This window comes from Ascidiella aspersa, chromosome 3, assembly GCF_963924565.1.
Source record: "Ascidiella aspersa chromosome 3, kaAscAspe10.2, whole genome shotgun sequence".
NCBI classification, from domain to species: Eukaryota; Metazoa; Chordata; class Ascidiacea; order Phlebobranchia; family Ascidiidae; genus Ascidiella; species Ascidiella aspersa.
The window spans coordinates 38784924-38798426 of NC_139449.1; the positions used below are offsets into that span (position 1 = coordinate 38784924).

At 36.8% G+C, this 13503-nt stretch overlaps 1 protein-coding gene across 1 annotated transcript; it reads right to left on the reverse strand.

Annotated features, from left to right (window-relative positions):
- Positions 1–293: 293 nt before the first annotated feature.
- On the reverse strand, positions 294–8597 carry LOC146162912 (P-selectin-like). Its single transcript, XM_083385330.1, has 12 exons — positions 8582–8597; positions 8328–8413; positions 6963–7058; positions 5516–5630; positions 4896–5090; positions 4293–4520; positions 3837–3948; positions 3598–3752; positions 3256–3419; positions 2397–2574; positions 792–986; positions 294–529 (listed from the first exon to the last, which is right to left on the reverse strand). Exons 1-12 carry the CDS (start codon positions 8595–8597, stop codon positions 294–296), a joined length of 1776 nt encoding a protein of 591 aa, XP_083241456.1.
- Between the last annotated feature and the right edge of the window lie 4906 nt (positions 8598–13503).

Here is a 13503-nt window from a genome sequence, read left to right on the forward strand (position 1 = left end):
GGTTGAAGTGACTCTAAATGGACAAATACTAAGCACGTGATGGACATGACTCTAAATGGACAAATACTATGCACGTGATGGACATGACTCTAAATGGACAAATTCTAAGCACGTGGTGGACATGACTCTAAATGGACAAATACTAAGCACGTGGTGGACATGACTCTAAATGGAAAAATACCTAGAATAGGCTACTCTACAGGGTTTAAATTGCGAAATACATATATCTGCAACATTCAGCAATTAAGATCCAAAGAGTTAAAATATAATAAAAATAAAAAAAATAAAAACTTTCACGAACCTGCACAGCACGGTTTCGTCACGTTCCACTTATTAGCGGGGATTCCCCACTTGGGGCTGGTTTGGTGGGACCTGGGTAAATCCGGGTCACCACAGCGCGTTTTGTTGATGGGGTAAGGGGGGAATACCTGTCCCTTGGGGCACACAAGCTCGCACTCTGACCCCAATTTGAACCCGTCGCTGCATCTGGCCTCGCCGTTCGTGAGGTTAAGTGGGGGACAAGGGTTCCCTGAAAGTAACAACGTGTCAGTATTTATGCTTTTTTGTGTTTTTATGATGTTTTATGTTGAATTCCTTTTTGTACTTTAATGTTTTCTCACTTAGTATGACGTCACTTACTTAGTATGACGTCACTCACCTAGCATGAAGTCACTCACTTAGTATGACGCCACTCACTTAGTATGTCGCCACTCACTTAGTATGTCGCCACTCACTTAGTATGACGTCACTCACTTACTATGACGTCACTCGCATATTATGACGTAACTCACTTTCACATATCGGCTCTTTGCTTGTCCATTTCCCGACTCCATCACCATCGAAGTCATTGATGCATGTCGATGAGTTGTCGCCAAACAAGTGGAACCCTTCGTCACAGCTGAACGCGCACAGGCTGTTGAGGGAATTCCCCCGGTCGCAAACCACACTTCCGTTGTCTGGTGCTTTTATTTGAGGGCATTTGATACCTGTGGGTGAAAGTTTGGGGTCATTTAGAGTTCAAAATGTCGGGAATAAAGTTAATTAAACGAAGCAAGGAGCCTGAGTTGGAACGAAAAAAACAAACAAATCTACTGCGTCGATATTTGTTAGATTTATTTTTTTTATTTCGGGTTGTTGGAATGAAGTTAATTTCAGCAAGGAATTTGAAAGGGGGTATAAAAGCAAGAAATTTTGTTGTTCTTGTGTTGCACTTTTACTTTGGCAACAATGCTGAGTTCTTGAAATGTTTGTTTGTACCAAAAATTATACAAACAAACAAAAAAACCAACGTACCAACAATAAAACAGACAGACGAGGGGTTCCCAAACTTTTTTGGTCTGTGGCTCAAATGTCTGTTTAATAGCGATTCATGGACCACGTGCCTTGAAGATGTTGAGCAACATCGGTCTTGAGCGCTGCATCCAACTCAGAAAAAAATCCCAAATTCGCTTGAACAAGGCAGCTTTGCTACTCACCCACTTTAAACTGCTATCTCAAACACAGCAGCTAAACCCCATTGTTAGAAGACAATGACCTTTCTTGCTACATAATTATTGTTTTTTTAAATAAAGCGCATAATGTCTACAGCAGGGGAGGGCAACATACGGCCCGCGGGGGGACAGTTCTCGGTTGTGGCCCGCGGCCACATTCTGCCACGAATAATAGTGATTGCTTGTTATTCTTTAGTTCTTTGTTTCTTTGTGTTTTCATATTCTTTGTTTTGTGTTAACATTATATTTAGAATTTACAAGAAATATTTTCCCATGGATTTGCTAAGAATCGTAATTTGACGAAGAGTGTCGCGAATTTAACAAGGATTGGATGCAAAAATACTTTTTCACTCAAGTCGGCAATAATCAGAATTTTCTTTCGAATGACAAAATCTGCCTGAATCCTAATGGTGAAAACAAACGATTCTGGTTGCACATTAATCATATCGAATGTTTGGATGTTATAAGATGAATATATGTCGCTACTAAATACATGATTAGTATTGATGCTTTTAGTAGCGAAATATTGTTATCTTATAACATTCCAAATATACTGATTTTTGGTTTCCCAAGTTCTGTACTTGTTTTTTTTTTACGTCGTGAAGAAAGGAGTATGTTTGATGTGCAATGAAAGTGTCGCCGTGTTTAAATAGTACAACTTTAGCCGCAATTATGCGCCAATACATGCAAGCTTTGGCAATACCTAATCCGGCCCGCCAAGTACTTTATTTTCCCATATCTGGCCCGCCGACCAGAGAAGTTGCCCCCCCCCCTGGTCTACAGTATAACAATACAGTAGAATCTGCTCAAATGGGTCTGTGGCCATTGAAAATGTCTTGGTGGCCTAGCACTGGGCCATGGTCCACAGTTTGGGAACCACTGAGACAGACAGACACATGTTCTTACTTTCACACGGGTTGCCGCAGATCTCCTCCCCAATCCTATCAAGGAACTCTTGATCCGAGAGACTCAGGAATCCTTTTTTAGGGATGATCATCCTCTGTTCGCTTCCTGCTATCGTCAGCAGCTCCGTGCGGTTCAAGCGGATTCCCTTAGAGGGGCGGTGCACCCCCAGGGCGAACGTCTAAAAGTAGCGGTTGGTAAAGCAGAGGTTCTTAAATGAACTAGTTCTAAGGGGTCCATGAAGGTCAAATCGAAATATTAGTGTATATTCCAGAAGTAATCAATGTTTTAAAGTAAATGGTTTAATTAAAAATAAAACGTTTTTGCACTCAGTGCCTTCAGACTCTATTTTACTTTCATATTTTGTGGACCAAAAACTGCAAATTTCGTAAGTCTATTTATATTGTGACGTCATTTTTGACAATTTCTTGCCTACCGTGGTCCACAAGGAGCAAAGAATTATTTTAGGGGTCCGCGGTAAAAAAAGGTTAAGAATCCCTTGGTTGAAGTGATGCATTAAGCTTTAAATGACACCCACAACGTCAACACATTTCAACTTCAATAACATGGGTTGACAATGTTGCAATGACTCAAGTATTTTGAACAAATGACTTAACTTGGACTTAAGTCATGAACTAAAATGTCTTAAGGTTAGTTGACAAGTTTTATATATTTAATGTTGTTCAAAATGGGGCATTAAGCCAAACGTGTGCTGGTTAATATGGCGACGAAATTATTTCTACATTTAGCATATATTTGATATTGAAAACACAGAGTTTATTTATTTAAATAAAGTGAAAATTGAATATATCCCATCGAGCACATTAAGTAGCTCCCGTAGAACCCCATAAGCACTTGTTACCTTGACTCCATCTGCCCTCAAGCTCCTCGCCACTTCGTCGATCGAGTCGTCCGACCTTCCATCAGTGATCACGATCAGCACGTTGCTCACACCTGCTCGATCCCCATTGGCTGGTTTGAATATCACGTCACGCGCGTGTCGTAACGCATGACTGGTGTTCGTGCCTGAGTCATGCAAGAGAGGTTTAAAAGTTTGCTGACTCATCATTTAAAAGAAAGACTCATTGGAACGCAAACCATCGTTTATAACAAGTGCAGTTACAGACAACAGGCTTCATTAAATAAATAGTTCACAGTTTTAATTTCGTGGGACTAGATTCCAAGCTAGTCTTTATATTCTTACCGTCCGCTCTCAGCCACTGAAAATCATCCAAAGCCCTGATGAGCCCATCTTGGTCCCCGATATGATCGTTGAGTAGAATCTGTGAGATCTGGCTCGTGTGGGTTCCGTAGTTGAACGCAGCGAAGCGAGCCACGTCCTGGGACATCTGGAACAACCTGGGACACATGGGGATTGAGTTAAAAACTGACTACCTACTTAATTGACCTCCCCAAAACTTAGGAAACCAACGACCACCTCACCTGATGACTCGTTTTACGAAGTTGACCATGATCTCCCAGTTTTCAGGTCCAACTGAGAAGGTCGAGTCAAGGACGAAGCAAGCGTCCATGAAAGCACGTGGTGGACATGACTCTAAATGGACAAATATAAATCACGTGGTGGACATGACTCTAAATGGACAAATACAAAGCACGTGATGGACATGACTGTAAACGGACAAACATTAAGCACGTGGTTAACATGACTCTAAATGGACAAATACTAAGCACGTGGTGGACATGACTCTAAATGGACAAATGCAATGCACGTGGTGGACATGACTCTAAATGGACAAATACTAAGCACGTGGTGGACACGACTCAAAATTGACAAATACTTAAAATAATTTACAGGGTTTAAATTGCGAAACACATCTATCTGCAACATCCAGCAATTAAGCTCAAAAAAATATAATAAAAATAAAAACTTGCACGAACCTGCACAGCAAGGTTTCGTCACGTTCCACTTATTAGCGGGGATTTCCCACTTGGGGCTTGTTTGCTGGGACCTGGGTAAATCCGGATCACCACAGCGCGTTTTGTTAATGGGGTAAGGGGGGAATACCTGTCCCTTGGGGCACACAAGCTCGCACTCTGACCCCAATTTGAACCCGTCGCTGCATCTGGCCTCGCCGTTCGTGAGGTCAAGTGGGGGACAAGGGTCGCCTGAAAGTAACAACGTGTCAGTATTTATGCTATTTTGTGTTTTTATGATGTTTCTTGTTGAATTCCTTTTTGCACTTTATATTTTCTCACTTAGTATGACGTCACTAACTTAGTATGACGCCTCTCACTTACTATGACGTCACTCGTATAGTATGACCTCACTTACTTAGTATGACGTCACTCACTTAGCATGACGTCTCTTACTTAGTATGACGTCACTCACTCGGTTTGACGTCTCTTACACAGCATGACGTCACTCACTTAGTACAACGTCACTCACTCAGTATGACGTCACTCACTTAGTATGAAATCCGTTACTTAGTATGACGTCACTCACTCGGTTTGACGTTCATTACTTAGTATGACGTCACTCACTTAGTATGACGCATGTGGGGGGAGGGTGTGTCCACCTTCCTCTAGTGCTTGTAAGTTCCTCGCACTCAGTCTCTTCGCTTCCCACGAGTCGGAATCCCTCGTTGCACCTGAACTCGCAAAAGCTGTCCACGCTCTCACCGCGTGAACACAACATCTCGCCGTTAGTGGGCGCGCTGATCGCCGGGCACGTGATGTCTGCGGATCAAAATAATTGAAAATGTGAAAATAAATTAGTAGGTGCTTGAAGACTTAGTTTTAATTGAGGGTCGGTGTTTAAGTACAGGTTATTTACGCTCTACTGTTTGCAAGGATTCTCCCGCATAAAATCAAGAGTCAATTTTACCGAATTAAATATTTAGACTGTTTATTAAAACATTAAATAGCAAAGATCATGTATAAAAAAATAAAACAGTAAGAATTAATATTATCTACTTAAACACCATATTTTATTCTATTATCCCTGCTTCTTTTCTGATTATGTGAAACTCAAGCTATTTTCTACAATCAATAAAGAAACATGATTATATTGTCCGGTGATTTTAAACAATAAAACAGCTTTCCCCTGACACAAAATGTCACCCTCCCAAAGCACAATATAACCAACAGGTTGAACAACTTACTATCCAGACACTCCAGATACATCTTGTTACATCCTTCAAAGTTGCAGCAACATTTACAGTGGGTTGTTGGGGCGTCGATGTTGCACTGCGTTGGAAACCAAGCTGCTCGTTCGTTCTGTGCATCAAGGCGGTTAATTATTTGGAGGACATTTTGTGTCCAATGCCATACTAGTTATAAACGTTGTAAGAATGTTGGTAAATATATTCGAAATTTAGGCTAATGTAAAACGAATTGTTATATTGAAAGAAATTTTGTGCCGCTGTCTTACTCATTTATCATAACACAATTTTTAACACAGTTTGTCGATCTTTTATTTTTTTAAAACTATTTTTAAAGTGTTTTGAAGAACCGAAGTATTCTTTCAAGTTTACTCAACGGTTTCTCGAAATATTGCCTACTTTTGTAATTACAGCAAACAGTTATACAAGCAGGTCGTTTCGGTCTTATAACATTTCTTAGCGGCCACTAAAGCCAAACAAATAATGTTTGTACCTAAAACTTGTGCAACGATGGTTTTAGAATTAATTAAATGCTCAACATAATTTTATTGGATTTAATTATTTGAGTTTTAAGAGTTTTAAACCAACACCTATTACAACCAAACAAATCCAAACTTGAAAGTTTTATGGAACTGTATGGTATATGGTAGGCAGGGGTGGATTAAGGCGGGGACTGAGGGGGCTGCAGCCCCAGGCCCATCACAAAATAGGCCTACCGCAACAACTTAAGTTATCTTTATAAAAAAACTATTAAGTTATAATCTAAAGATATCACCTATAGTACCAGATAGTTTCATTGCTTAGATTTAGAATAAACATCCCTCATGTTTATTTTAATTTTTTCGACCATAAGCTTGTAACGTCATTGCGTATTTGTTATTTCACAACACGAAGCTACTATGCGAAGAGAAGCTTTGCTTTGTCTAAATTCTAAAGCTATAAAACATGTTAATTGAATCTGGTTGATAAGAGTATAAAGCAATCTTATTTTAAGTAATTGTGGTTGGAACTATAAACAGAATGTAAGTAGACCAATAGGCCTCTGACTAGCATACAGCCCCAGGTCCATGAAAACCTTAATCCCCCCTGATGGTAGGATGTGAGAACCACAGTAAGATTGGACGAAAAATAAAACAAAAACAAAAAACAATCGCCTTGACCGGTATTTCATGACCGTTTAAAATGATCAACTAAATTTATTTTAATATATTTTTTATACAATAACTTACTCCTTTAATTTTGGGTAATCAGGTTTACATTCTTAGATCAAAATCTCTAACCAATTGCATTTTTTCTAATATTGGTTTCAGATGCGCTTGTCAGGGAATGACAATTTCTTGTGAGAACTTTATTTTTTCCACATTGAGTTTATATGGGAAACGGGATCATTGCGCGCCCCTGGGAACTATGAAACGACGCACATTTTGAGAAGTGCTGATTTACTGACCTGCACAAAGTTGTTGTCGCAAGCGAGCGGCTGTTTACATCTTTTGGTGATCTGAAGTGTTCCGTCGTTTAGCCGCAACTCGTTCTGACAAGCTCCCTGAAACAAAACAAGTGGAATATCAGTCAAAGCGATTTTAAATTATTTTATTGGCCTTCAACAAAAGACACATTTCACAACAAAAGGAATTTATGAAGATTGAAAGCAAACTTTGATTTAGAAATAAAACAAAATCTGTGAAAGGTTTGGGCAATTGCTTTAATGATCCACTGAATAATTCAATAGACAAATAAACCTGTGTATTTTATAAACTTTGTACAATTGTAAAACCGCAACTTTGCCGTACAATTTTTTAAACTTTTGACTTGGAGCGGTAATTTTACTTTTTTATAATTTTTTTACAATACTGAAACATCCATAAGTGTATACAACTGCACTTGAGAAGTCGCACTGACCAACGGAAACTGCAAGCATATCATGGTACACCGGGAGCCTTCAGAAGTCGTACTTCTATTACCGAGGTCGTGAGTTCGAATCCCACCGTAAGCCACTTATTTTGCTTTTTTTATTTTAAAGGTTGCAATGAAACGCATGGATTTAATCGATTGTACAAAATAGGTTAAGACATAATTTTTGGAATTTATGTCGTTAAAATAGACAAAAGCATACAGTTTGGGGGGCATTGACCCGCCCCTGTTCAAAAGGGCCAATAAACTCTGACTATTTTCTGAACTTTGTGAATATTTAAAATCGTGACTTCGCCGATACAAGGCTTCAAACTTTTGATTCTGATTTAACTTCTTTATAAAATGTTTTAGCCTAGTTATCTTTATTATTTAGCAATCTATTGTGTCTAGATCGTTCATTTCTGTTAAAAAGTGTTTGTAAATTGGGAAATCCCGAATTTTCTGTTGCCGGGTTGAAACTACATGTTTGTAGCAATAATTATATTACGTTAACCTAAACCCTGTGAAGCAATATTTTTTGTTGATCTGATAATATTTATACACAATATTATAGCCTCTATATTGAGAATTGAGTTTCCAGTTTCTCTCAAAGCAAGGTTCTAAGTACGTTTCAATATTTTCACACAGCCCTTGTGTTAGTTTGTATTGCCTGTAATGAAATGCATCTCAGCAGTTTGCATGCGGCAATAAACTGAAGTTGTTTAGAGTAACTTTCCAGTTGGTTTCAAGATTTCTTAGATCATTAAATAACATTTTGACATCCATATGTTCAACATTTAAATTAACCTTGATATAAATCGTCCATATAACCATTTCTAACGTGAAGAATATACACTTGCTGCCAAGCATTGTACCAACTGTAATTTGTTCTTCGGCGTATACTTCTCTAAGGTTACGTTACCTCATTAGGAAGGCATTGCTTCAATTCCCCGTTGCGAATGCAATCTTCGTTGCTTCCTTCGTTCGTGCAAACCCAACATTGGAGGGCTGTGAAAATAACAAACAAACTTACAAGGGAGTAAACAAGTTATTTCCCAGCACACATTAATGACAACTTGTAAACAACACCTGCAGTGGCACACTTGTTGCCTCACTGTGGAAAACAACTGAATTAAAGTTGTAAGGAAAAACAGTTAAAAACCGTTCTTTACAGACCCTCCCAACCAATCATTTTACCCAAACAACCTCGTGGGACGTTTAGGTTGCATTTAGAATCTAAAGCCAGGGATGGTTTTAGGACACACAAGGCATTTAACGCTATTTCAACATAACACAGAACTTTCTGCCAGGGCTGTGGAATCAGCCCCGGGGTTTGAGTGAGACAACGCGAGTACCGAGTGCGCTATATTAAATTTAAAGCTATAAAGAAACCTCGAACTGTCAATTGTAAAGGTTGAATAGCAAGAGTTTGAATATTTTTCCACCCAAGTATCGATTTAACTCATATTAGGTTAATTCAAAAAGGTTTAACATTAAGTTCGACCATAATTATTATTTTAAGACGCTAACGAAATAAATATAAATTATTTTTTTTGTTTATTCAGATAGTGACGAAGTCATTGCTAACCATACATATATATATAATTCAACATTTATAGATAGTGTCTGGCCTTTTACCATGCTAAATTCTTTCAAACAGATATTTTTTTTAATTATTAATTTCACGTATTTTGTCTAAACCGAAGTTCCTCTTATTGCGTTTTACTTTCTGCAAAAAATATTACTATAGTAACTTATAGTCGCCAATTCTTTCGGTTTCTTGCAATATTTCGCCGTAGAACGTTATTAAGCCAACATTTTGTCGTTATTTCTGCAAGTAAATGTTTTTTTTTGAAAGAACAAAGTGCAGAATGCAAATATTTAAACCCGTTTCATATACCTATTTCTAGAGAATCAAAAATGATTATTACAACTCCATAATACAAGAAAATAAGCATTAAAACCTAAATTTAATAGTAAAAAAAATTCAATATAACTGAATATCGAAAACTTAATTTAATTTAAATGCGTGTTATAAATTTAAATAAAATTAAAGTTGCATTAAAAACCTGTAATAATTTCATATTATAAATCTTAAACTAAACGAAAAGCACCAACCTTGACAATTCAAAATGAAATTTGCGATCAGGAAACTTGAAATCAGAAAAGTCTTCATCTTTATAACCTTAAAACTCAGTTATCGTGAAACTCAGTTAATATGGATGAAATCAGCGACATGGGCCTCTTATATTAGCCGCTCAAACGCGAAAAAAGCCGAATTGTGCCTGATTTTTTTCTTTTCGTGGTAATTAATCATCTCGCGTTTTCCCAGATGCAGTTTCACCTAGTTTTTCGCATCGCTGGCAAAACAGCTATTCATGACGTCAGTAAAGTTGCGTAATGGCGGGAAAGGCACAAATTTTAAAGAATCCATAAATAAAAGCACCAACGAAAAAGTGTTTTTCTATTGAGTTTGGAGATTTTAATTTTATCATTTTAAAGTGAAGCTAAAAAAGAGGGATTTTTGCATTAAAATACAATAATGTCGGTTCTTATGGGATACTAGGGCGTAAATTTCTACACCAACAAATAATAAGTTAAAATTGTATATTTGCTGCAAACCATTACGCATTTGCATTTATTTGGCAGTTTATGATGATAATTAAAACACGAAATAGTCAACGTATTGGGAAGTTAAGTGTTTTTTTTCATATTTTAAGCTACCTTTACTTTGGTATTTCTAAATATAATCTTCGGATCTTGCAAATTTAGCGTATTTTGTGGAAGCTTCGTGCATTTTGATCAAAGTCGATGTAAAACAACGTATTTATTTCTTTTAAAATGTAGCCAACACTTGAAGTAATGGAAATAATGTTTGATTTTCGATCCAATCTAAATTATGTGAATTATATCGTTTCTGCTTCCGGTCTGTTGTTTGTCGAATAAATCAACCTATTAATTACAAGTAGGCTACACATTACTCAAGGAGTTTTAAATTTTTGTACAAAATGCAACTTTAACGTCGCTATAATGATGTAATTAAAATTACGTAATTGCAACCTCTAGAATTCTACAAATGCGAAAGAATTAAGTCAAAGTGAAAACAACTTATTTTCCAGTCTCACCGGCTCGGTAAGTTTACTGCGAAATGTAATATTTGACAACACACCTGAGACTAAGCCTGGAGCTATTTACAGCAGTTTGCGAACGAATGCTGAATACCTGCGGCGGAATTTAGCTGCTGTAGTTTAACAAACTGGTGGAAATGCCGAAAAGAGCTCTTTTCACTTTCGTATTTGTGTTATTTTCTTCAGCGCTCGATCGCAAACTTCCGTGAAACACCCGCTTAATTAAGTTTCGAAACTCAAATGACACATAAAAGTTTTTTAACCGCGCAAATATTTCGAGTTTTCGGTTATGACGTCATTTGTTACTCTTTGTGAAACGAGTTTGAATAAAAATTTAAATAAAAAAATTTACGACAGACCAGGAAAAAGTTTTTTTATTTTTTTTGTTTTTTTTTAACTCATTCATTGTATTACGAGGTGTCATTAATGGCCGAAACGACAAATTTCAAACTGATGACTTAACAAGGGAATTTATTTCCATATATTCAAGGTAAAAATGACTTTTGTTTGATTAAAGAGTCGAAGCGGGGTAGTGGCGTGGAATTGCGCAATAACAAATTTCAATTGCGCAAAAAGAAACTTGTCAGTCAAGTGTTTAAATGAGTTTTTTTCCCAACGTAAGAAATCCACTCAATTTATTTCGATGCGCAAAACTTTGCGAATTGACTTGCTATTTTAACAAATGGCTTGGTTGGGACTTCAATCATTTCAAAATTACTTCTTTACAAAACTGCCTCAAATTAAACAAACTCTATAAGCGCCTCTGTCATTTCCTTGGGTTTCCAGCAATGTAGAGATCTCGGAATGCACAAAATTTACTGAAATATCGAGAAGTGGTAAAATCTTAAGTTAAAGGCATTACATTATTAAGGTGATACATTGTTGGCTTGTTGGCTGCTGTATTTTAGTAAACTGGTGAAAACAACGAATAAGGTTGTTTTAACTCACTTTCATGTTGGTGTGTTATTTCCGTGAGCGCTTTATCCTTTTTTTTTCAGTTTCGAAACTAACATGAAAACCCGTGTTTAATTTGAACCAGTTTTTCAAACAACCTTAGTTTCAACTTTGACCTGGCATTTCCAGGCGATGGCAGCGCTATTGCAGTTATGCTTAAGACACGTTTTGTTGACAGGCTTAATTACGCTTGGAAACTCAAATGACACATAAAAGTTTTCTAACCACGCGAAAGTTTCGAGTTTTCGGTTATGACGTCATCAGTTACTGTTTGTAGAGCGAGGTTAAATAATAAAAAAAAATTGTAGAAGATCAATCAAAAAAGACTTTTTATTTCTTTGTGTTTTGCTGCCATTTGTTGTCAAACGTCGAGAATAATTACAATATACCAAGTGTTTTTTTTTATTAATTATTAGCAAAAGGCTATTAGAACAAAAATCAACAGTTGAATTATTTTAGTGAAATAAATTGTCGCTGGTCTAGAATCCCTCCATATTTTTGTGGGTTCATATTACTAACGTTATTTCAGTTTGGGTGAAGTACTTTTATCATATTTCATTTCCCATATTTCCTTTTTTCGTGCAACTTAAATTTTGACAACTTGTTTCGTTACTCCAACAAAACGGTAGGATTCTAGACCGGCGCGTAAAATTTAACAACACGGAAATTATAGGACAAGTATGTTGAGCATTGGACAGGATGCAAATAACAAATGTTAATTGACAAAAATGGTGAAAATGGAGTTTCTCGAATAAAGACAGTTTTATTTGTTTTTTGCAAAGATGATGTCACGCGGGGAAATCTTAAACAAGTGACCTAAATAAACCTGACGTTATCGTTCAATGTCGTGCACAAATATGCAACTCTTGGAATCTTAGAATCAATACATTAAGGAGATAAAAAATGAGACATTTTATTTCACTACGACGTACGAACAAAAACATTTCACACCACTGGGTGTAAACGAATTAACAGCTCAATTTTTAATTGTTGCTTCATTGTGCACCAAATTACTATTACTAACAAACTCGCTTTTAAACAAACTTTAATCTCTAACCTCCGCTTGTTTTATTAAACTCCGAATAACTGCCAGGAGTCAAAATGGTGTCCAACGCTAAACATGTCACCACGTCTGTAGATTAACACAAGCATATAAATAAGGAATACTTTTTTGTCTTTTAACTCTAATGATTACTCACAAATAAATATGATGTAAAAAGAAAAAAAAATGGTCTGCTGTCCAGTATCCACAAAATATTTTTTCCTAAGCAACATAATGCATATTTTTCCCTTTGGATTGATCACAAACCTACTTCATAAGGATATCCACTCAAGAAGAACTAACGACGATAAATCTTTCTAATTTTTAATGTTGTTAAACGACTTACACAAAACACCGATAAAATTAAAAAAGCAACTTTTGTAAAATGTTAGTAAAACACGAAAAGCAAATGAACATCGAACGTAATAATTAACCTAAACGCAAATATCGTGTCAGAAAAACATTTTGTCAATGTGTGTTTGTAAACTTTCCCGAATTGTTTTACCCCGGGGCTAATTCCAGGGTGAATCGTGGTGAATATAAAGCTGGGGGCGCTGTTTGTTATTTTATTTTAATTTATCCGCGTGTTAGTGATATGTCCGATAATATCGGATCGAAGCCGATAGCATATATCAAGTGGCGGTGCTCGTCCGATACCAGGGTTGGTCTGATTCGATACTAAATTAACATGGGGATTCCAGAGATGATTTAACTTCGAACTTAGCGTTTTCCGCTTTCAAAGGTAATTTTATATAAAATATTGGAATAACATTTGGAGGTAACTTAACTTCTCAACGTTAAATCAAACTTTTGCCAAATAACCAGGAAAAAGTCATTTCGCTATAATTTCATTAGTTTTGGTTGTTGGAGCATAGTGATGACGTCACTTGGTATCGGACAGCGATACTTCAACCAACAATATCGGGTATCGGAATAAAAACAAACAACTCTATTAGTAACCATAGCAACACACG